At 34.5% G+C, this 26,098-nt stretch overlaps 1 protein-coding gene across 1 annotated transcript; it reads left to right on the forward strand.

Annotated features, from left to right (window-relative positions):
- Positions 1-236: 236 nt before the first annotated feature.
- On the forward strand, positions 237-26,098 carry Ppp1r2 (protein phosphatase 1 regulatory inhibitor subunit 2). Its single transcript, XM_026380129.2, has 6 exons — positions 237-652; positions 10,516-10,623; positions 13,938-14,015; positions 14,625-14,719; positions 20,200-20,364; positions 23,137-26,098. The coding sequence occupies exons 1-6, from the start codon at positions 531-533 to the stop codon at positions 23,181-23,183; spliced, it is 615 nt and encodes a 204-aa protein (XP_026235914.1). The 5' UTR covers positions 237-530; the 3' UTR covers positions 23,184-26,098.

Here is a 26,098-nt window from a genome sequence, read left to right on the forward strand (position 1 = left end):
TCCGACATACAAAAGAAATAACAATACGGCTTCATAAGGTAGTAGGAGAGAGGCTGCTTGAGAGACGTGAAAGTCTACAGAAGCAAGCCGGGAACCTCTTCTAAGGTCCTCTTCACCTCCTAGCGCTTCGCTGGGGTGAGGTGCACAGAGCGGGAGAGCAGAGAGGGCGGGGCTAGGAAGCCGGCTTTGTTCTTGCCACGCCCCCCTCCCTAGATATCGCGAGAGGGCGGGCCCGCTTGGCTTCGGCGTCGGCGTCGCTCCCCGGCTGGGGCAGTAGGCCGGCCTCTCTCCGCAGTCGGTAGGTGAAGTGCCGGCGGCGGAGGGTCACCAGCCGCGCGGCGTTGGCTAGGGTGTTGGGGTCGTTGTGTCTTGACAGCGACGCTGGTAGTCTTTTCTGCGACAGCGGGTGCGGCCGCGTTAGCCCTAAACGGGCTTCGCGGCTGTCTGGCGAGTCTCTGCAAGCGCCCGACCTTCTCTTCCCGGACCCCACGCCAGCAGCGACCCTGAGCCAACACCCGGAAAGACCGGTAATGGCGGCCTCGACGGCCTCGCACCGGCCCATCAAGGGGATCCTGAAGAACAAGACGTCTACGACTTCATCGGTGGTGGCCTCGGCCGAGCAGCCCCACCGGAGCGTTGAAGAGGAGCTGAGGTGAGAGCCGGAAGGGACGGTCAGGGAAGCCCCTCCTTCCCGGGCGGGCGAGTGCCGACGCCGCCGCCTTTACCGACCCCGACCCGAGCGCTGCCGGCGGGAGAGGCTGAGCAAATGCGGCGCCCCCCGGCTTTGCTCCTCCGGCCCGCGCCGGGTGGGGTGATTCCAGAGAAGGCAGGAGCTGTGGCATTTATTGTTCGTTTCATTTTTTAACGTATATGTGTATATGTAGTATTTTTAAACATAACCTTTGAACTTTCCACAATTGGCAGCATTAGAGAATCTAATCCAAATTTCAAGCTTCACCTCTTAAGCTTTTATTATTTCTTAACTTGATCTCGGAGGCATCTAAAATTTTTCCATAGGAAAAGTGTATTTTACCTTTAGGATCTAGGGTCAAGCTGATAAACTTCTCAAAAGAAAAGACGGTTTGCCCATTAAGCTCACTGAGTTCCTGGTTTGTCATTATCTCTACAGTAAAAGAAACCAAAAATTTCCAAGTCTTTGATCTGTGTTTAATGGAAAGTTATTTATTGATAAATATTTATGCATCTGCAACTAGATTTTGGGTTCTTTCTAGTTTTTGTTCCTATTAAGAGGTACCAAGTTCAGAGCAGTTCAGAGAAGAGCAAGTTGAGATAGTCGCTCTAAGTAGCGTGTGTAATGTAAATAACTGGCAACAACCCAAGGTCCATTAGTAAGAGCTGGTGAAATATTAATTATGGTGCATTTGTATAATGGAACATTATACTAGCCTTTTAAAAAAAAGAATGGGAAGCATTTTGTGTACAGAGAAAGATATCTAAGGTACAATGCTCAATGAAAAAAAAGATGTTGCAGTGTAGTACCTATAGTATAAAATATACTCCTGGGTTAGAAGTGTAAGAGATCATGGATGTTATAGGATATTGGAACTATAAGGACTCTGCATTCTGGAAATAAGGCCTAAGAAAGTTATTGAAATGTTACTCATAAAGCCTAAAATAAGGATGTTTATGAAATCTTAGAATATTAAAACTATGGCATTCCTGTAGGAATGATCTAATTTAGGACCATAAAAGGAACTATTATTTTATGGAGGCATATATTTATGGGGATTTGTGTTACCTTGAAGAAAGTACTAACAGTGTAATTTAAAATGGTGGCCTTTTAAGATCAGAAGGGACATTAATTCCCCTTTACATGCACACTCCTTTGGACACTTGAATTTTATTTCCCTCAGACAGTTTTCCAGCCTTTATTTGGAGAAACTGCTTTAAATGAGAGATTGAGGGTGTCATGGTTAGAGAGATCATGAGATTAAGAACAGAATCTCATTAGACCATAGAACATAACTAGAGCAGGAAGACCAAGATAATTAAAAAATAAATAAAGTAACTACACAACACCCCCAATGCAGCCTTAAGAAGAGTATTCAGCAGCAGGAATATGATTCTCATTGGCTTTTATGTTATTTAGCTGTTATTCAAGTGAGCTTCATATTGTCCAGCTATCATGTATCTTATTCTTAACTTTTATTTCCTTCTCTATCTCAAGTTTGATCTGCTCTAACCCATGACCCCCACTCTAGGGTTAGCCTCTGTAATTGACTGGCATTTAGATCCAGGTTTTTACTATACTACACTGACTCAACAAGATACAATCGCTTCTTCTGTAGTCACTTTTGGCGAGGCAGACTCACTTAAAAGGGATTTTTGCAAGGGACTGACTTGACAAGTGGAGGGTTATATCCTTGTTTTCAAAGGGACCTACGAAGCCCTAATTCATTGAGGTTCATAATGTTTAGTTTCAGGTGGCAAAGGAAATGAGCTCTTTCATGATCAGTGTTATATGACTGTAAAGCACAGAAACTAATTATATTAGTAATACAGTATACATTATTATTTATGTTACAGCTCATTGCAAGCAATATTAGTAACTTTATGAGTGCTGCTTTGAACAGAAACAATAAAAATAAAGTTGAACACATTTGAACTTTCTATAGTGTTTATGTTCCTTCACATAGGATTCTAACATTCCATCCATCTTGTATAAAAAGAACTGAAAATAAATAGCTCTTGCAATTTACAATGCATTTAAAAATTAAGACGCTCATAAAGATAATGCAATGATCTATGTGAAAATGATCAAAGAGTATAAGGCAAGAATCTAAGTTGATTATCATTACTTGCAATAATTATGTTCTGCAAAGTCCTCATAGGTGCTAAATTAGTAAATACCAAACCCTTGCTGCCAGGGGAAATGCGGGATTTGGTTTCTACAAGCCTCTAGTCACATTTTCATCAACTAATCAATATATAACCTTGTTTTCTGTGTGTTTCTATTTAAGGACATCTTATTTAACATATTGATTCATTAGCCTTAAATTCATGGCCAATAGTACTCTTACCTGAAAAAAGTTTGTCTACCAAGTCACGTGACAGCTTTGTTCTTAGGAACACTAGCCAGAACTTTGTTCTTGGTAACCATTCACCAATAAAAATACAAAAACATGGTGCTAGCTGGGTGTGTTGGTACACACTTGTGTAATTCCAGCAACTTGAGAGGCTGAGGCCAGGTCCACTTAGCACAACCCCAATTCAAAATAAAAAGGGCTAAAAATGTAGAGCGCCCCTGGTTTTAGTTCCCAGTACTGCAAAACAACAAAAACACAAACCCCATGGTACTAAATAGACCATGAAAAAGTTCAAAAGCTGAAAGAAGTCGTCCAGGCATTGCCTTTGGCTTCAACTGGGAATATGTACAGTGAACAACCCCAAAATTTTTTAGTCTGCTTGTGTTTGTGAGCAACCACTAAGGCACCTCCAATACTAGTTTTGGGATTGCAAATAAATTTGAGCAAGTAAGTGAATCCCCACATAGAGAATGCACAAATAATGAGGAGGAACCCTACCTTCTGTTGGTGCCTTTACTGTGTAAAATGCAATTATTTCATCTCTGTCCTCTATTATAAAGAGATTTATTACCAAGATATTTTTTAAAGGGAAAAAATTAAAACACTTCAAATATATATGTTCATAATTCATATACACATATGTATAATAACAACACATAACTTTCAAGGTTCAATATACACATAAAGAGGTCTATAAATTTGAGGTTTATGTCTCAAAATAGACTTAAGCATTTTTTATTTTTTGATACAGTTCTAATTAGAACTAATCAAGCCATCAGTAGTGGGCTTTTTAGTTGACTCAGTGCTGTTGTTTTCTTATAGTTCTCTTTATATTTTCAGTGGTTCTTTTTAGTTTCAGTGAGTAGTTTCTTCAGGTTCCATTTATCTGGTACCATTTTTTTGAGGGTTAATTAAAACCAAACAGGATCCATAAATCCACATAATTAGGCAAAGATAAATCTCAGTACACCATAGCACAGTTGTACTTCAACTAGTTCGAACACCACTGTCCTATGATTGTGGAATTCCTATTCTTTGATATCAAGATATCTCAAATGTAGTACACAACTTGTGAAGGTCTAACCTGACAGACTTAGTATGTGTGAGTATTTTGTTGAAAATAAGATACCATTGATTCTAAGATATACCATCAAGAAAGAAAAATTATTGCCAGTTATGATTATAAGATGCTATCCATTTTAAGATGTATTATTTTTCAGAAACTAAATTGTGAAAATGTTCATTTTGAGTTATGAAAATATGATGTTAAATGTTACTAATGCCTGTCATGTGAAAAGTATTATAGTTTAGTGCTTAATCAAGAACCAGATTGCCTGGGTTCAGATCTTGTCTGCCACTTATTAGCAGATTTTATTACCACTGATTTTCAGTGAGCTATTTTTATCTATACCTTTTTAAGTATTAAATGAGTTAATAAATTTAAAGTGTTTAACCCTAAACTGTTACTATATTACTCTGTTAGTTAAGAATAATAGAAATTTAGAACTCTAATTTTCCCCACATTTCAGGTTGTTTTTACATTATCTCTTTTGGAATTTGCTACTCTGTTCAGTCTGACTTCTACAGTAGTCTTAGATAATATAGGTAAATTCAGCTTGAAAAATTTATGCTTGGATTTTCTTTGATATAATGTAAGATATAAGCATGCTTCAACTTCGTCTTTCTGCCTATTAAAGGGACATGGAATATTATATCCAAAGCTTTGTTGAGTAAAACAAAGTTTGTTTTCCAAAAGTTACTTTTTGCTCTCTCGTGATAGTTTTTAATGTTGTATGTCTTACTTTAATTGTTCAATAGTGGTATCAAGCTTCAAAGTCTTGTGCTTTGTCAACCTATGTTGAATCTTTATTAAAAGAAAAACATTTATTGAAATGTGCAATTAGAGGTTTAACACCTTGAAGTCAAATCCGCCATTCCATTTCAATGATAGAACTATTAAGTGACAAAAAGTACAAGTAGTTCTCTGAGATGGCATCTCATTAGCTAACAAAATAAAAAATGGTGACTTTTTCAGGACCAGATTTAGGCTGTAGGAAAACCAGTTACCCAAGGGGGAGGGAGGAAACTGAAACCAGCAGGTACTTTCACCATCACCGCAGAGCTGCCATATAAGTGGTGGTTCCCCTATTTTTGTCTGCAGAGATATCCAAAGAGGTCATACATTTCATTATGGTATTGGGATTAAACTCAGGTTTGCTCCTTGAGTTTTGTTTCTCCACAGTTTCTACCAAAACTTTAGGGGTGCTAATTTCCATACCCCGTGGTTTCTTTTTTTCACTAATTTTCCACCTAAAAAATTCCTAGCATTTTTTGAGCCTTTTGTTTTGTTTTGTGTTTTGTTGTTGTTGTTGTTGTTGTTGTTGTTGTTGTTGTTGTTGGATCTGGGAATTGAACCCAGGGAATGCCAACCACATCCCCAGGCTTTTTTTTTTTTTTATGTTTTATTTTGAGACAGGGTCTCCCTATGTTGCCTAGGGCCTCACTAAATTGCTAGGCTGGCCTTGAATTGAGATCCTCCTGCCTCAGCCTCCCCAGTGGGATTATAGGCATACACCACCATCGTGCCTGGCTAGAACTTTTTGTTTTAGACCCTTATTTAAAATGCTTGTTTTTGTAAGATGATTATCTTTTTTGGATAAGAACAATTCTAAGGATTTCTTTTTCTCTTATGCTAAGGAAATGCACAGGTTGAATGTTACTTTGAATATATAAAAATTTAATTTTCATTTACAGTGGAAAGTAATAAATGACAGGCTGGGGAAAATTTGGGTTATATATATAATGTGGTTATTTATGTGAATCTACAGAATTCACTCAAATTTACAGGAGAAAATTACCAATAGAGAGTCAAAAGATATAAACAATTCACATAAGGAAAGCAAAATAAGCATTTGTCATACTATTTATTGAGTATGAGCAAAGAAATACAAAACAGCTTTTAAATACTATTTTATACTTGCTGAAGTGTAAAAACAAACCCACAGATGCTCAGCCCTAGCAATGTTTTAGTGATTATTAGGGACTTCACAAATAGTCTTCTCTGTTAAAAGCTATATAGAAAGCTGGGTACAGTGATACATGTCTTGAGTCCCAGCTACTTGGGAGTCTGTGGCAGGAGCATCACTTGAGTCTCCAGTCTGGTACATAACAAGAATCTGCTGGTAGCTCAGTGATTGAGTGCTCCCAGGGCCCAGGTTTGGATCCCCAGTACCACCACCACCACCCCCCGCAAAAAAAAAAAAAAAAAAAGGCTGTGTAGCAGTATTGAGCTATACCACAAAGCCCTTGATAAATTTTAACCCAGAAACACTATCCTAGCAAATTGTCCTAAAATCATCAGTGAATAGAGTACATGTAGATATGCCCATTTTTGCCTTGTTTTAAATAGGAAAATCTTGGATTCAATTTAAATATCTAAATTTGGTATTTTATTATGTTATATATAATAAAAATGTTTTATTATGTTATTTACCTAGGTTTTTTAAGTGTTTTATTATTATTCAATCATTAAGAAGGTTAAAAACTAGCCAGGTATGTTGGCAGATGCTTATAATCCCAGCTGCAGCAGGGGATCAGGAGTTTAAGACCAGCCTGGGCAGCATGGGAGGACTCTCTCTCAAAAAGCAATAAAAAGGGCTGAGTGTGTAGCACAGTGATGGAGCACCCTTGGATTCAAACCCCAGTACTGAAGAAAAAGTAAAAAAGGAAACTATTAATGGCTTAGGGTGCATGGATTGTACTTATTAAATTTTAGTCTTAATTTTAAGAAAAGACAATTTCTATTGTGTCCTGTAGTTCTTTTTCTCCTGTCATTATCTTGCAAAACAGATTTATATGGTGTTAATAATGTCTCTTCCCCTCACTAATGGTCCATCTTCATTCTTTTTGTATCTTAAATAATGATGATAAATTGTCGTTTTTTAATTCATTTACCATTTAGGAATAACTTGTTTTATGTTGAGATTAGGAAGCACCCAACACGGTCATCTAAGTTTATTTTTAAAATGTATTCTTGTAATATGCATCCAGAAAAGCATATTAAATGTAAAGTTAAAGCTTAAGAAAATGGGGTTGTGGTAGAGTTCTCACCTAAAGTATTCGAGGCACTGGGTTCAATCCTCAGCACCACATAAAAAATAAATAAATAAAATAAAGGTATTGTGTCCAACTACGATCACCTTTGTAGCTACCATTCTGATCAAGAAATGAAATGTTTCTATTAACTCAGAAATGTCCCTGCCATTTCAGTCTTCTCCTTTCCCTGAATAGAAATAATCATTCTGACTTAGTTCTGATAATTATCTAAATACACATCCCTGCACTGTAGTTTTGCCTGTTTGCCCATAATGTAAATGAGATATCCTAGTTTTCCTTCACATCTTTAGTAGGAAATATTTATTAGGAGGGAACATTTAGTTACAACATGAGCTTTCCTTATTAATTGGATTGTTTTTTTTTCACAAAATCTACTCTTAAACTTGTACTTGGCCAGGTGCAGTGGCACAGGCCTGTAATTCCTGTGGTGAGCCGTTTCTGTGTACTGTGGCCGCCATTACAAGATGGCGCTGGTTTCCGCTGTAGTCTGTGACAAACAACTCCTTATCAGAATGAGTTGATGCGCTGTGACTTGGCACCCTATGAGAAAAGTCCACTTGGCAGTTGTGCATTGGGGCTTGATGTGCTTTATCAAGGCTGGGGCGCTCGGGTGAGGTAGTAGGAGTAGTAATAGTATTAGTAGTAGTAGTAGGAGTAATAGTAGAAGTAGTAGAAACTAGAAGACATGTCAAAATAAGGGCCTAAATAAACTGCTGAAGGAAGAATCCTGTGTCGCGTCTTCCTTTGCCGGCTGGGGGTCGTGGCAAATTCCAGCAACTCAGGTGGGTGGGGTATGAGGATCATAAGTGTGAGACCAGCCTAGGCAATTTAGCAAGACCTCTCTCAAAAAGTAGTAGAGTGCTTCTCTAGCCTTATGAAGCCCTGGGTTTGATTCCCAATACCCCAATTTTTTTTTAAGATTTTTTTTTCATTATCCTGTGAATCAGAATACCCTTGACTATTTTATTTCTCTTATCTTAAATCTTAGGATATTGCAAACCTGATAACTGGCTTTCTAAGTCAAAAATTTGTAGGTGATAGAAATATTTACCAAAATTAAATTTCCAAAACTAGATTTAATTGGAAATGGAAAGCAGATTGCTTTTTAAAAGTGCTCATTCTGTGGCAGGCCTTAAGTCTAAATCATTTCAAGTGCAGTTGAAACTTCTTTTCAGGATGCCATATCTGAACCCATCTTCTACTGTGCTAAGGAAGACCTTGTTTCAGGATTTTTTTTTGCTCTCCTGGGGATTGGACCCAGGGATGCTCCACCACTGAACTACATCCCCAGCCCTTTTTACTTTTTATTTAGACATTCTCCTCCCTCAGTTGCTGAGGCTTGCGTTGAACTTTGGATACCTGTATCTCAGTCTCCTGAGTCACCAAGATCAGAGGTGTGTTCCATCTCACCTGGCTTTGTTCAGGATTCTTAACCCAAGATTTCATTTTAAAATCATAAAAGCTCCTTATTTTTGCATGGTACTTTTATAATTTGATTTTATAGACATCATTTCAGTTGATTCTCTCAATAATTCTAAGTCATAAGAAACTAAACTCCCCTCTTATTATAATGTCTATGTAAACATAACCCAAGAGAGAATGTTTACTGAACTTGTCTATAGTCACAGGACTAGTGAAGGATTTAACCTTAAATGTCTGTCTCCTAGTTGAGTTTGTTTTGTTTTCTGCCACAATACCAGTTATTACTGGGATAGAATCCTAGGCATCTGTGGAAATCAGTGTTATTAAAGCAAGATCCTTTTTACTCAGTCTAGTTCAGTCAAGTGACTCTCTTTGGGTATTTGTGACACTTAAATTGATTAGTTGAAAATTCAGGTGAATGGAGTGGATATCCCTGTGAGTTCTATGCTGAATGAATATCACAGCATTTAAAATGTTATTTCTCTGCTTAAAAATGACAACTCATGTGTCTTAAATTTTTCTTACAAGCTTTGAAGGTTTTGACCATTTCAAAGTGAAAAAATAGGCAATTTCTGACATTAATTTTTGGAGAAAAACGGGAGTTGTAGTTTGGATCTTCTGTGGAATATCTGGGCCAACTTTTGCCTATTGAGAAAATGAAGGGTAATTAAGACTTGAAGCATAATCAAAAGTGCTTAGTTTGGCTGCACTGGAATGTTATTCAGCTTTAAAAAATATTCTAACAAGCTAGAACATAGATGAACCTTTTAGACATTATGTTAAGTGCCTTTACAAAAAGACAAATTCTGTATGATTTCAGTGAAGTGAGATACCTAGAGTAGTCAAATTCGTAACAACAGAAAGTAAGATGGTGGTTGCCAGGAGCTGGGCAAAAGGGAAATATGGGGAGTTAGTATTCAACTGTAGAGTTACAGTTGGGGAAGATGAAAAATTTTTTGGAGGAGGATGGTGCTGATGATTGTGCAACAGTGTGAATATGCTTCATGCCACAGGATTGCATTTAAAATGGTTGAAATGGTGAACTGTACATTATGTATATTTTTACTGCAATAAAAAAATATTCTTAGTCTGAAATGTGGACACTGAGTCTTGGGGTAGAAAGCAAGAAAACAAAAAGTCACACTTACCTGCTAGAAGTGGATGTGTAATTGTTGAAATGACTTGGGAAACCCATTTGAGAACATGAAGAAGGCAATATGGTATTAAGTACATCATTCTTCAAGATTTGGGAAATCAAAAATATGTAAAGTAAAATCTATTCAATTTGGACCAAATGCAGAAATGGTGATTTGACTCAGTGTTTAAAATTTTACATTGATTTTCTTTTAAATTAGTTTTATTTTCAATTATATAACAAAATTCACAAACTGTATAATGTAAAAAAAAAATAATGTTGACTAGACTTTTGAGGACCTTTTTAATGGGTGGATAAGAATTTATAATTAAGGCATTTAATTATTAAGCACTTTAGTAGTTGCATAAACACTTTATTGAATGGATATTATCAGTTATTCCTAAAGCATTTCTGTTTCCCGTAAATAAATCCTAATTTTCTAGATTAAAGGCAGATTAAGCTATAATTTTATTCTCAATTTTAACTTAGTATAGATTTTGATTTAGAATTTGATGAGGTTTTCTCTGTAGTTTTATGTTCTCATTTGTAATAGATATCCCCAAAGAAATTATGCCAAGAAAATATTTGTTGTGTTTTTTTAAATTAGTTATTGATATCTAGTAAATCAAAAATATGTAACTAATGTGATTCATCAATTCTGGATTTTTATTATTTCTAATTCTACAAGCCAGATAAAGACTAAGCATGTGATAGTATTTTGAATGCCTTATATATATTCTGAATACTTTGTTTATAATATATGGATACTGAGCGTTCTTTTTGTCTTTGTTTTAGTAAAAAATCCCAGAAGTGGGATGAAATGAACATCTTGGCAACATATCATCCAGCAGACAAAGACTATGGTTTAATGAAAATAGATGAACCAAGCACTCCTTACCACAGGTAATGTTACACAGTCAATATTCCTTCTTAAACTTATTTCCATCTTAAATTGATTGCAGTTTTTAGATAACAGCTGATTTGAATTTGTATTTTATTTCATATTTATTACTACACTAATTAATAAAACAGTTGTGTAATTTTTTTATTAATAGTTTGTATCACTTTAAAATTCTGAATGCCATTTTGTACATTAATAGTAAACATGTATTTGTTGCACCTTAGTGGTTATTAGTTGTTAGTGATGCACATAGATTAGTGAGCTTTATCTTTCTTGAAAGGAAGATGATATTTGGGTTTATTTGCTTCCCAAGTAGAAAGTAGAAACTTATTCTGTTGCTTTGCAGAAAATAACTGCATAGATGGTAACTCTTTCCTAAAACACTGAACCAACAGATGGTTATCACTACCTCATTACTACTCTTTCATGTTCTCATGCACCCCGATGCTCCCTTACCCATAGAGGAGATTGGATGATTTATACTGAGCTATATCCCCAGCCACCTCTGTTCCCCTGCCTTTTTTGAGACCAGGTCTTGCTAAGTTCCTGAGACTGGCCTTGAACTCTTGGGATCCTCCTGTCCTAGCCACCTGATGACTAGAGCTAAAATTTTAGACCTATTACACTTAGCTCACATTCTTTTTTTTTAGCTTACCTAATCTATTAGTTCATATAATTACATTGTGATTTTTGGCATTTTTGAGTCTCAGAATTTTTTTAGTTTTTTTAATGAATTAGTAAATGATGTTGTGCTGCAGTATCCAATAAGAAAACAAAAAAGCATGAGAAGATGGATATTCTAAATAAGTTTAATAAGTAAATAAAATTATGCCCTAATTTGGTTGAAAAATAAAAGATTTCTAGGACTAAAATAATTTGTCATTGAAATAAAACAACATAAATTCATAAGTCACCATTAAAATAGAGATAAAAAATATGGTATTTTAAACCAATGGATGAAAACTTTAGAGGATAATTTGATACTAACAAAACAAGATGTTAAAGAATGCGACAAGAATAAGGAGAAATAATGAAGGTAGTTACAAATAATGATGCTTAATACTAATAAAATTTGAAGAAAGACATGAAAAAGTTCATACCTTCTAATTATAGGTATATACCTTAAAACATATTTTATTGAACCAGAATCCAAAATCAGGGCTTTCTTTGTTCTCAGTAAACATGGTGTAGCCATGCCTTACTTACCTGTGTTAGTTGGAGATAATTGTCCTAAAATAATTCAGATTGGACATGATTTAAGAAAAAAAAATGTAGCCATTATTTTTTTGCTCATTCATATCTGATGGATCTAAATGAATGGGATATTTGACTTTGTTTCATTTTGCCTTACCCATAACTTTATTCTAAGAGTTGCTGAAAGGTTGGTTGATCCCTAAGTAATTGAAGCTGTATGTATACACAGATACATATTCACAGCTTTTATCAGTTCATTGCTTAGTTTTACCATTCCTTTCATGAATTGTATTTCTTTTCTTTCTTTTTTTTTAAATTTTTTTTTAGTTGTTGATGGATCTTTGTTTATTTATATGTGGTGCTGAGAATCAAACCCAGTGCCTCACATATGCTAGTTCAGCAGTCAACCCTGAGTTACAACCAGTCTTCATTTCTTTTTAAGTGTTTTGGTTTTGGGGGTTTTTTTTGGTTTTTTTTTTTTTTTTTTGGTACTGGGGATCAAACACAAGGGCATTTTACACTGAACTATATATATCCCTGGCCTTTTCATTTTTTTTTTTTTTTTTTTTTTTTAATTTTAAGCCAGAGTCTCACTAACTTGCCAAGGCTGGACTTGAAATTATGATCCTTCTGCCTTCAGCCTCTGGAGTCACTGGGATTACAAGTAGGCACCACTGCAGATGGCATTTTTAAGCATTATATTTAAAAGAAGATACTTTTTATAGAAAGAGTATGTTATACTACCTAAGAATCTCACTCAACTGTTTAGTATACAAAAAGTTATTGTTTTTATATGCATATAACACACAAAATCTATCTGTAAATTTTATAATATAATCTAGAATTTTCTTGTAGAACATATCTATAAATTGACTAATTATGTATATTTTACTCTACTCTGCTTAATTAAATCCAGTAATGTAGATGAGCTTAATTCATCTTCCCTTGGTTAAAAAAAAAAAAAATCATCTAAATTATAGCACTTCTCTCCTTAACCAGAGAATGTATAAACCATCAGTTTATATATATATATATAAACTTAAGTCTCAAATTTGATAATGGAGTAGTGAATATATTGAATATATATATATATAAAATTGAGTTTTGCTTCATATATATTCAATGGCTTGAGAATTAAGGATGCCTTTTTTTTTAAGAATTTTTTTCCACAGGAGACTGGGGTTGTGGCTCAGTGGTAGAGTGCTCACCTCATACATGTGAGGCACTGGGTTCGATCCTCAGCACCACATAAAAATAAATAAAATAAAGATATCATGTCCATGTGTAACTAAAAAAAATAGTTTTATAAAAGAATTTTTTCACAAAACCTTTATTTTTATATTTTTTATGTGGTGCTGAGGATCAAACCCAGTGCCTTACAAATGCTAGCAAGTGCTCCACCATTAAGCTACTACTCCAGCCCCAAGGATGCCCATTTTTGCAGGGACACACGTACACACATATACAAATGCATGCACATAAGTGCGCGCGCGCGCGCGTGTGTGTGTGTGTGTGTATTTTTAAATGTTGGTGGTCCTTTATTTTATTTATTTATTTATATGCAGTGCAGAGAATTGAACCCAGAGCCTCATACATGCTAGGCAAGCTTTATACCCCAGCCCCATAATATAATGGTTATGTGTAAATACATATTCTAAAACCAGACAGAAGTTTACTTTCATTATTCGTTTTATCCTGTTGGATGTAATAATTGAAACTTCATAATTTTATCAAATGATTTGAGTTTTTGAATTTATTTTTTATGGTTGTTTTTTTAATCAGTTTTTTTTTTTTTTTTTAAATTGGTGCTGTACTTTCAGAGTTTTTGTTTTGGGTGGGGGAGTTTGGTTTTTTTGTTTTTTGTTTTCCTAGGTGTTAGGGATTGAACCCAGGACCTCATGCATACGAGGCAAGCACTCTACCACTTAGCTACATCCCCAGTCAATGCTATACTTTGAAATATTTATGTGGAAACACTATAAACTTAAGTCTCAAAAATTTGATAATGGAGTAGTGAATATATTGATATTTTAATTAAGTTGATAGGGTTATGTTTCCTTAACTTCTTTTTCTAGTGGAAAAATAATTTCACGTGCTAATTACAGCATGCTTGTCATTCTAGTATGATAGGTGAGGATGAAGATGCATATAGTGATTCAGAAACCACTGAAGCCATGTCTCCAGATGTCTTAGCTAAGAAGTAAGTAGTAAAGCACCTTCACTTACATAGTTTTTAATTGTACAAAGTTATATTTTACCTTGCTTTACTTCTATAAATATAAAAGCTTAAGTTTATCTAATTTTTGTGGATTCAGAGGGTGAGGGGGGCAGTTCTGGGGAATTAAACCCAGGGTCACGTATGCTAAGCATATGTTGTGCCACTGGGGAACATCCCCAGTCCTTATCTAGATTTTTCATACCAACTGTTATAATCTCATTTCTTGATTAAAATAAATGTATGCAGATGGCAGGAAGATTAGAGTACCTAAACTGAACATGTTGAAATGTGTCTTATTTCCTGTGGATTTTTTTGTTTTTTCAATATTATGTTATCTGAGTTTTAATTTTTAGCTAATTCCTAAAAGCTCTCTTCCTTTTCTATCACTGATTTCTTGTACCCATCCCACTGTTCCTTTTGCTTTATTAGTTTCTACAACCAGTTTTACTCATTTGCTTTTCATTTTCCGTATCAGGTTATAGCTAGTATATTAATGATCTTCAGATGTTTTCATGAGTCTCAAAAGTTGATTAAGACAAATAATATAAGGCTATCACAGTCTTAACTTCTTTGTAAATGATTGTTATATAGATTATCTGCTGCTGAAGGCTCAGAACCAAAGTATCAGTCTCTGGAACACGAAAGCAGTGGAGAGGAGGATAGTGAACTCACACCTGAAGAACAAGGTAATTTATTTCCTTTTCTGCTTTCAGCATGAAGCTTATAATTTTTGCAAAAAGAAAGAAAAAGAAAATTATTTGGAAGATTGGAAAATGGTTTTCATTTTTGGGAAGTGAATGGTAAGAAAATGGAAAGCAGTATTTTTATAATTCACGATCTGCCAATGTGCGTTTATTATATAATGTCCCCCTCCCCCCCCATTTAAAATATTCCGGAGACATTTTTGTCATCTTTACAGCCATTGTAAGTATTCCTTTCTTTGTACTTTTTAGTGTCTGGTACATTGTGAATACATGTTAAATTAATGCTGCCAAGAATAGTAGTACATGCATGTAATCCCAGGGACTGAGGAGTCTGAAGCAGTAGGATTGTAAGGTTGAGGCTAGCCTCAGCAATTCAGTGAGACCCTCAAAAATAGCAAGAATCTGTCTCAGAATTTTAAAAAATTAAAATCTTTTAGAAAGGATGTAGCTCCAAGCTAAAGTGCCCCTGGGTTCAACCTCCAGTACAGCCTGTGTAGAAATGTAATGCTCTCAGAGTCATTGAGTGCTTGAATGATCTTGAAGTAGATAACTAATGCTCATTTCCTTCTTGCTCATTCTTTTTCTGTTTTAAGATAGTGGTACATTTTATCAAATGTGCCAAGATGATCAGTGTAGAGTGAATATCTATATAGGGCCCATAAAACAAAAAGAGAGACAGGTGCAGTAGCGCACACCTGTAATCCCAGTTGAGTCCAGGCTAGGCAATTTATCGAGACCCTGCCTCAAAATAAAATATAAAAACAGCAGGGAATGTAGCTCAGTGATAGAGCACCCCTGTGTTCAATCCCAGTACCACTTAAAAAAAGAGCAGCATTGTCATATTTGACCAAGGAGATGGAAACAGCCTTTTTTTTTAAACATGAATGGAAGATGCTCTTATAGTCCGTACAGTATTTATACAGTTAAGGCATTGCTGCCTACTCCCAATTTCTGTTTTTACAACTGATAGTGACTATCTGTGGAGGTGGGGAAAGAAGGAATATATTTTACCTTGTTAACTTTTTATACTTTGTGAACGTGTAAATGTATAGTCTTCCCAATAATTAATAAATTGTATACAGTTGACCCTTCATAGATACAGATTCTATATCAGTGGATTTAATCAACCATGGATTGAAAAATATTTGAAAAAAAAAAAAGTCTGTACTGATCACATACAGATTTTTTTTTCCTCACTGTAACAATATTGTATTAACTATTTACATAGCATTTACATTGTATCAGGTATTTTAAGTAATCTAGAGATGATTTAAATTATACAGGATGTGGGGAAATTATATGTAAGTACTATGCCATTTTATATAAGTGACATGAGCATCTGAAGATTTTGGTGTCTGTAGGGGATCCTGGCACCAAACCCTCAAATACTGAGGAATGATGATATACGGTTTATTTTCAGTTTTTCTTAAAGGAAAAACAAAGAACTGGGGGGATGTAGCTCAGTAGTAGAGCACATACCTAAAATGCATGAGACCCCAAGTTTGATCTCTGGCACTACCAAAAAAAAGAAAACTAAATGTATATGGTAAAAGATTTAAAAAAGAAAGAAAAGAAAAAACATACACATGCTTTACAATGTGGAGACTACTGTACTATAAGTAAATTTAGAAACATTAGAATTGACTCCAAATATTTGCTAGTTATCAGAATCTTTGTCATGTACAGCTACTTAAGTATAATTTGCTATTCTTTTTATCTTCAGAATATTGCCAATTCAATGAAACTTTGATGGTGTGAACCTAATATTTATTCAAAAGAGAAATTTTCACTTATCTCTTCTAAATGTTTTCCTGACTTGTTTTTTCAAAATATACCCAAAAAAGCCTTTGAAATGGGATTTCAATAGAAATTATTTCTAGGTTTGGTTCTTCATTATTTTTCAAAAAACAGGGAATTTTTTTTTAACGTATATTGAAGAGTTTGGATGATCTTGGTAATTAGGGATGTTTCCTCAAGTTGTAGTTACATGAGGAAGCCTCTAGGGGGTGCCATTTGACTAATTTCATAATTTCAGGTCCCACTGATAAGAGTTAATAAATTATATAGGGAATTTTTTTCCCACTTTTTAATTTTTCCTCTTTTTTTTAGTCATCCCAATATTAGTACATGTGGTATCAAATCAAGCACTGATCTTTCACTTTAAACAGTTACATGTCTGAAAAAAAATCATTGCTTATTGATAGATTCTCCTTAGATTATCTTGTAATTGATAGCACAGCAATTAAGATTATTGACTGTGGAGTCTGACAAGCCTATGTTTGTGCTCCAGATATGCCATTTGGCTGATTTGCTTAATTTCTCTGAGCCTCAGTTTAGTTTAGTTTTGGTTTGGGGGGTTGTTTTCTTGTTGTTGTTACTATGTATTTAACCCAGAAGCACTTAATCACTGAGCTACATCCCCAGCCCTTTTTAATTTTTTTGAGACAGGGTTTCACTAAGTTGCTGAGGCTACCCTTGAACTTGCTATTCTACTACTTCAGCTTGTCACAGGGATTCCATTTGTGTGCCACTGTGACCAGCCTTGGTTTCTTATTTCTAAAATGAGAGCCATAAGAATACTTGTTTTAGAGTTAAATGTGTTGTGGTGCTTACCTGAAGTGCCAGCTACCCTGGAGTCTGGGCAGCACAGTGAGACCTCCATCTCAAAAAAAAAAAAGTTTAATTTTAGAGTTGTTGGTGGCAAATGAAATAAAGCATTTAAAGCACTTACCGCTGATCCCGGCATATTATAAGTGCTTAGTAAATGTTAACTTTTAATAACTTAAAATAATAGTGATAATCCCCATAAAAAGTAAAAGTAGATAAAAAGCATAATTAACTTATTGAGTTCATATAAATTGACTATTATTAGAACTAGTTCTGAAACTCAAATGTTCATTTACTCTTTGCATTATGTTGCTCTGCCATATAAAGATTACAAATATAAATACTAATATTCAGAGAAGCCAGGTGTGGGGGCATGCACCTATAATAAGCAACTTGGGAGGCTGAGGCAGGAGGATTGCAAATTCAAAGCCAGCCTGGGCAACTTAGTGAGACACTATCTCAAATTTTTAAAAAAGGGCTAGGAAAGTAGCTTAGGGTTATAAAACACCACTGGCTTCAATTGCTAGTAATGAAAAATACACACATGTGTGTGTATAATATATATTCAAAGAAGATTGAGGTCATTTATATTAGCAGCTTTCTATGAAATGAATATTTTTATATTTTTAAATGATATAATAAATTTTGAATATTCCAAATTTATAACAAACAAAACCAAGTTTAAGCCAGGCACAGTGTTGCATACCTATAATCCCAGCAACTTGGGAGGCTAAGGCAGGAAGCCCTAAAGCAATTTAGTAAGACCCTGTCTCTAAATAAAATATAAGAAAAGGTTGGGGTTGTGGCTCAGTGGTTAAGCCCCCTGGATTCAATCCCCGATACGCACCCCCCCCCAAAAAAAAAACAAGTTCACTATCTTATAGACTTAAAAATAAATATTTTCTTAAACAATAGAAATATAATTCACAAAGAGAAAAATATTGTAATATCAAGTCCTAGAAATAAGAAACTACAAATTAAAACAGCTCATCACCAGCCATTGTGGCCCATACCTATAATCTCAATAACTCAGGAGGCCAATGCAGAAGGATCCCAAATTCCAGGCCAGCTTCAGCAACTTAGCAAAACACTGTCTCAAAAAATGAAAAAGACTGGGGATATAGGTCTGTGGTAAAGCACCCCAGTACCACAGATAGATAGCATTGTGGTACCTTTCTTTCCTTGCCCTGAATTTCATCCCCACTGCTGGAGAACAGCAATAATTCAATGAAATCTTTACAGTGGTGATATTATTTTCATTGGTAAACAGTTGGCAGTATGACCATTTCTCTTTTAATATGAATGTGGAGAAATGGGTTACCTACATCCTATCAGTGAGTTGAAAAATGATTTGGCCATTTGTATTTTTACCAATATCCATTTATATCTGTACACATAAAATTACAAAAGTAAAATTTGCACAAATTTACTGTGCTTTATGTGATAACATTTCAATTTATCTTGTTTTATTTCGTCTTTTTAAATGTTGATTGTAGTTTACTAAAAATGCATAATGTAGTTTGGAAAACACTAATTAAAGTTAATATGAGACTGTCCTGGGAATATTAGGCTATATAATCATCCTGATATAATAAATGAAAAACAGACTTTAAAAATGGACTTACTTAGTATATAATTCATTTTTACAAAATATGTATTTAGAGAAAAGTCTGGAGTTTTAAAATGTTGTTAGTGGTTCATTTCTGTTTTCTGTGGAGGCAAGGAAAACTTAAGGAATTACAGGACAATAAGAAAGTATTTTGAATACCTTTTTTCTGAGTGATGTCTCTATGTCTTTTTTGAAATTAAAATAATTCAATGAAATCTCTCCCTGCCCTTCAGTTCTGAGATGTGAACATAGGGGTACTTTACCATTGAGCTACATTTTTATCCCTTTTTTATTTTTTACTTTGAGACAGTGTCTTGCTAAGTTGACAAGGATGTCCTCAAACTTGGGATCCTTCTACTTCAGCAGTAAAACTGGAATTACAGGTCTGTGCCACTGTGTCCAGCAATAATTCAATGAAATCTTTACAGTGGTGATATTATTTTCATTGGTAAACAATTGGCAGTTTCATACTCTCCCCCTTTTTCGTTTTTATTATTGGTCTTAGAAATTTTAAAATCTGGGCTCACAGGTACACAGCAGTAAAGAATCCTTTTAAAGTGCTATGAGTAAGAGGCTTACCAGTTGTGTTGAGTTGCTGCTAACTTTGTTTCTGTGGTGAATACTAGAATCATGGCAGTTTCAAAGAAATTTTTTCTTAGTTACAAAAATAGAAATCATGAAAATACTACAACTATTCATAGTTCCTTGACCCAGAAATAACCACTATTAATCATTGAGTTTTATTTTCTCTGTATATGTGTACAGGCTTCATACATATCTATCTATCTATCTATCTCTCTCTCTCTCTCTCTCTCTCTCTCTCTCTCTCTCTCTCTCTCTCCATAACATAACATATAGTGTCCTAGCTTGCTCTTTGCCCTTTCTGTTCTGGCTAGAAAATTTTCCTGTATCTTCACATTTTTTTTTTTTTTTTACAAACAATTTGCAATGGCTCTGTCTTATTCCTGTTCTTCCATTGAGATGTGTTTGAACCATTTTAAAGCAGAGGTGATAAATTTTTTCCATGAAGTACACAGATAGTAAGTATTTTAGATTTTTTAAGTTTTATGGTCTCTTAAATGATTCAATATTGCCATTTAGCACAAAAGCAGCCTTAAACATGACAAAACCAAGTGAACATGACTGTGTTCCAGTAAAACTTTACTTGGAAAATGGGCTTGGGCAAATCCTTGAGTCAAGACTTTGTAAGCTTTTTTTTTTTTTTTTTCCTTCTTGTATGTTTTAGAAAAAAAGCGACAATTTGAAATGAAGAGGAAGCTTCACTACAATGAAGGACTGAATATTAAATTAGCTAGACAACTAATTTCGAAAGATCTACATGATGATGAAGATGAAGAAATGTTAGAGACTGCAGATGGAGAAAGCATGAATATTGAAGAATCAAATCAAGGTCAGATGTTTTAAAAATATCACTGAGGCTTGTGATTCTCTATGACTAAGATAATATACTTTATTTGGCTTTATACTTATCAAAAACCTCCGAAAATTTTGCTGATTGGCTTTATTATTATGCCAGTGTTTCTAAAATTTTAATCCTGTGGCCAATTTCAAAAGAAAATTTTATGCCTAGAGTTGATTTAAGAGCACGTGTTACAATATATGTCTATTTTTTCTTATAGTTTACTTGGCTTTGTACAAGAATATTTATCTTATATAAAAATATATAATATATATCTCTGTCTGTCTATCTATCTAGTCCTCCCTATCCCCACCCCCGGGCTCCAGTACTGGGGATTGAGCTATCTCCCCAGTCCTTTTATTTTGTTTTATTTTGTTTTAATTTTGAGATAGGGCCTTGCTAAGTTTCTGAGGCTGGACTCAAACTTGTGATCAAATTTGCCTCACTCTCCCAAATTGCTGAGATTACAGGCATGTGCTACCATGCCCAACATCCTCAGTCCTTTTTATTTTTTTGTTTTGAAACAGTGTCTCATTAAATTGCTGAGGCCGGCCTTGAACTTGGGATACTCCTGCCTCAGCCTCCTGGAATGATGAGATTATAGCTGTGTGCCACCATGACTGGCTGTTTTAGTCAGCTTTTGCATTGCAATGACCTAAATATCCAACAAAACATCATAGAGGAGAAAAAATTATTTGGGGCTCATGGTTTCAGAGATCTCATCCACAGGTGGCTGACTCCATTACTCACTGGGGAAGAGCCTTGCCAGGAAAGCTGGGCATTTAGAGCCTTGCACATGCTGGGCAAGTGCTGTACCTCTGTACTACACCCACAGACCCTATTTTTGATCATCGGTTATGCTGGTATTAAACAAAGGTGAATATTCTACACTATCAGTGAAGTTTTTTGATACCTACTACCTACACTTTGTATTCACAAACTACTGCTTTTCAGTAGTGTAAATTATTTTATTTGTGGTGCCTAAGATAGTTAAGTTACAGGAAAGTAAACAATTATTATATTGTTTGGGTGAGCATAGTATTAAATATGAGTAATTCTATGATACAGCCTGATGAGTCACTGTCTTATTATAGTGTCAGGATTACAATATTTTTTGTTATCCATATTATGCTTTAGCCTTTTGGTATGATTCATATAGCATTTCATTTCCATTGTATATGCTATAGTCTGTTTAACTTGAACAGATGTCATCTTAAGGAGTATTTATTACATATCTCTCTTCCTTTTTAAAAATATATCACTTAGTTTTTGCTTTCCTAACTCCTAATTGCCCTGGGGTCTTTGTTTCCCATTTTACCTTTATTTTTTTCTTCATTGTGATGATGGGGATTGAATCCAGGGCCTCACACATGGTCAAGTGCCCTACTGCTGAGCTAAATCTTCAGCCCTTGTGGATTTCTTTTGTTGATGTGTTCAAGTGAACGTTTCTTTGTTTATAATTTTTCACCAACTTCTCAGACTTTCAATACCCGACTTTCTTTTTAGAATAGATGCAGTTTTTCTTTTAAGTTGCTGAGGCTGGCCTCAGACTTAATTCTCCGACCTCAGTCTTCTGAATAGCTGAGATGCACAGGCATGCACCACAGTGTCTGGCTTTGTGTGTGTGTGTGTGATATTGGGGATTGAACTTACTGTGTGCTCTTCCACTGCATCGCCAGTTTTTCTTTTTTTTTTTTTTTTTCTTTTTTCTTTTTTTCTTTTTTGAGAAAGTTTCATCATATTACCAGATTGGCCTTGAACTTATGGTTCTCTTGCCTCAGCCTTCTGATTAGCTAGGCTTACAGTCAGGCACACTTGTCTCTCACTCAGTGTCAACTCTTAATGAAATACCCCTCATTACTGCTGGAAGTCTTTACCCAGCACCACTTTGTCAAAGAATAAAGGGATTTTTTTAAAATATTTATTTTTTAGGTGTAGATGGATACAACACAATGCCTTTATTTTTATGGGGTGCTGAGGATCGAACCCAGGTCCTCCCCGTGCTAGGCGAGCACTCTACCGCTGAGCCACAATCCCAGCCCAGATTTTTTTTTTTTTTAAACCTAGCTTTTGAAAAATAACTCTGAGCTTTTGTCCATCTCTGCCTATAAGATATTAAGTTTCACACATTTAATGCGTATCTTTTTCTATGTAAGTATAAATTTTAAAATTTATAGCTCAGTGACTTTTTTTTTTTTCAGTGTACTATTTACAAAGGAGTAATTCTGCTTAGCATTATGAAATTCTTTGGGGGCTCTTAATTTTTTTTTTAAGCCAGCTTTTAAATCTCTGGGTTCTATAAAATCCATTACTTCTTGAGCATTTAAAGTCTTCTTCCTCTTCCCTTTCCTTTTACCTACCCCCTTTCTCTCTTTGTTTCCACCTGTTTTATTGCTGTTTTTGTAAAGAAAAAAAAGTATGCAGAGTCTAAGATGTAATATTTTATAGATTTAAGATAAGAAATATAAATCTTTTTTTAGCTTTAGGTATTTGTGTTATCATAAACTCTCCACTGAAATTTACACACAGAACTATTCAATCTGAAGCCTGTTTATCCTATCACCAAATATATACATATTCCTGATATGCCCTTTAGAATATTAAGGGGTACATAAAGATTTTTTCAGATCAGTCTAATTAGGCCTACAGGTTTTTATGTTTGCTTATTATCCATAACAGTGGAACGGAGCTTAAGCTCAAATAGTTCCAGGATTAGCAATATGCTGCAAATTATGTTGACTTTTTTTCCCTTTATCTTTGCAGGATCTACTACAAATGACCAACAGCAAAACAAATCACAAAATTCATAGAAGAGATTTGTTCAACATTGCAGTTGTTTGTCAAATACAAACCCTTTTACTATAATACACTGCTTCCACAATTCATGACTTAAGTACCAAAATGCATACCAGTTATTATATATTGCCAAGAATTAAATGATAACCTTAGAGACTGATTAGACTGAAAATGCCTAATTAATGCATATATTCTTGTGCCTCGTACTTCACCACAAATACAGTGTAATGTCATCAGTCCTAAACTGCTTTAGTTTTGTAAGAACACTGGTTAATTTGTATAAGATATTGTAGAGCTTTTTATGCTTTAGAGGTTAAACAGCGTCTTTGTGGGGGAGGGGGACTAATTTATTTTCATCACTACTAGATGTGATACCTCTTATAAAAAGTTTGTTGGGTTTTTTGTTTATTTTTAACAAAAGTTGATTGGAACAAGAAGATATATAGGCTGATATATATTCAGGCTGAAAGATATTTTAACATTTGTCTTCAACTTGATTTTTCTGTTTGAGAAAGTTTATAAGTATTATTGATGCATATTCTGGCCTACTCTCTTTAAAATTCCTGTTGAGTTTCTTTGTGTTTACAAGGAAAAGATTGAATTTTTTCTCCTCAGAACTAGCTTTTTTTGACAAATAAACTATCAGGTTAAACTTGCACTAATGTCTGCTCTAACTGCTTGTTTTGGTACACTAAGCAGACCAGATCAGTTTTTTTTTTCCAATAAATATAATTATAGGCATCAGTATTCCCTTTACATACCTGTCTTAACTTTCTGCTTTCATATTCTCCTCCTTTCTACACATACGCATACGATTGTAAGGATCACAAAGTTGCTACAATAATGACATTCTCATTTTGGCCATTAGTGTTTAATAGTTCTTCTGATAGATGAAGAAAATCAATTGAGTAGCAACAATACTATAGGCAGGAAATAAAATTCAACTGCTCAGTTTCTACATCTCTCTTATTTACAGTGTGGTAATTAAATTGCTATTATTAGTTCATTTGACTTAATTAGACATTAGAAAACAATTGAGGCTTTTTTGCATGATGAGAGAATTATATGTAATCAGTGATATAATTGTTCCTGAATGTACAGACAAAATTAAGCCTGAACATTTTTTATTTAAAAATTTTTAAATAGTTCCTGATTTAAGGGAATATGATAATGTATACTATGACAAATGTACTTTATTCTTCTAACACAGTAGGAATTATTTGGTTTTTGTTTGGTTCTGAAATGAAGTGCAGTTCTTGTGTATCTTGATTTAATGGGTTTCATTTCTAGTCAATTATTTGTTTCTTAATTTTGGTTAGTACCAAAAGAATCCATTATCTGAATAGACTTTTAAAATAATTTCTGTATATTATATATATATATATATATATATATATATATATATATATATATGAAATGGCTTTTAGTGAACAGCTTATCTTCCACTTGCAGGTTTATGGAAATATCCGTATGTTGAAGTAAATAAAAAGTGGGAGGATTCTTTGCTGTTAGAAGAATGTGCTTATTATTTTGAATGTCATGGAATCTAATCAAAGTTCCTCTGAAATATAGTGTGGTATTTTAATCATTTTAGCTTAGTAATACCACTGATTTATCAGCAAAACAATGTTTATCTCTGTTTTGTGTTTAGTCTATACACAAGTGTGTACATATGTTCATACACCCTGACCTCTGTTTTTGGCTTCCTCTTTTTCAGTTCTTAGTATTCACATACTCCTAGAATTAGCTGCTGTACAGTGAAGAAAAATTAAGACTTTTTAACAACTGATTCTTTTTTTTTTCCTACAAACCATTTATTGAAACTTAAAACTTATTTCTAGTTTCAGAGAGTAAATAATTATCTCATAGGAGTAAGATTTGCCAGATAGCATGGTTGGTAAGATTTTAGATAGTCAAACACTACTAATAAGAATGTTTTTGTCAAATTATGAGTTCCTAATTGACCTGGTATTGGATAAGCAAAAAATGAAACTTTGTGGACTTGAGAATATAGCTCAGGGGTACCTTTCTAGCATGTATGAGGCTCTGGGTCTGATTCCCCCATATTGCAAAAAAATTAAATTTTTTAAAAAGTAAAGCTTAGAAAGTAATTTTTATTTAGTTTTAGCCAAGGTAGATTCTACTCTCAGCCTTATTTCTTCTGCTAAACTCTTTAGTATCAACTAGTGTGTTTATTCATTTTTCAAAGTTCAGAAATGGTTTCTTAAAGTGGGTGCTACTTAACATCCCAGCAACTTATCAAGACCCTGTCTCAAAATAAAAATGGCCTGTAATGTAGCTCACTGATTGAGTGCCTCTGTGTTAAATCCCAGGACCATGTGGTGGGGAAAATGTTTTTTTAAAATCTAAGACTTAGTGGTATAACGTGATTGTTAAAATAAGAATCAGTTGAAGATTAAAACAAAATGCCATTTTCCTCCTAAACTTTCATTTTGTTCATATTGTTCACTTTCAGTTAGTATGTACTACACGTATTATACAGTGTCATATACTGTGTCTGGATTTTATTTTACTAGCCAACTATCTCAAGATCATATTCCACTAATCAAGTAGACTTTGGACTCTCTTGTGGCTCAGTAGTTTGTTTAGTTGTTGTAGAATTGATAACAAGAACTACCATTTATTGAGAACCTATTATTATTTGCACTTACCTAACATAACATAGTACTAGGTCCCTATCTAATCCTTAAAACTACCATGCAAAGCAGGCATTCATTCTTACCTGTTTATAAGTAAGGAAAATGCTCCTGGCCAAGTTACTCATTTTTCATTGTCTCACACCTGCTAAGTGACAAGGTTCAAATCCAGATGTAACTAAATTTTCATGGTCTTCATCAATTTTTTTTTAACTGTAGAAAATTCATTTTAAAAATTGTACCTTACAAATAAACTTTATTTGGATTATTGA

This window comes from Urocitellus parryii, chromosome 2 (assembly GCF_045843805.1).
Source record: "Urocitellus parryii isolate mUroPar1 chromosome 2, mUroPar1.hap1, whole genome shotgun sequence".
Lineage (NCBI taxonomy): Eukaryota > Metazoa > Chordata > Mammalia > Rodentia > Sciuridae > Urocitellus > Urocitellus parryii.

Coding starts and splice junctions, on each gene's coding strand:
- Ppp1r2 (XM_026380129.2), top strand. CDS start 531: ATGGCGGCCTCGACGGCCTCGCACCGGCCCATCAAGGGGATCCTGAAG. Junction 14,016..14,624: donor CCAGATGTCTTAGCTAAGAA/GTAAGTAGTAAA, acceptor ATTGTTATATAG/ATTATCTGCTGCTGAAGGCT. Junction 20,365..23,136: donor TATTGAAGAATCAAATCAAG/GTCAGATGTTTT, acceptor TTATCTTTGCAG/GATCTACTACAAATGACCAA.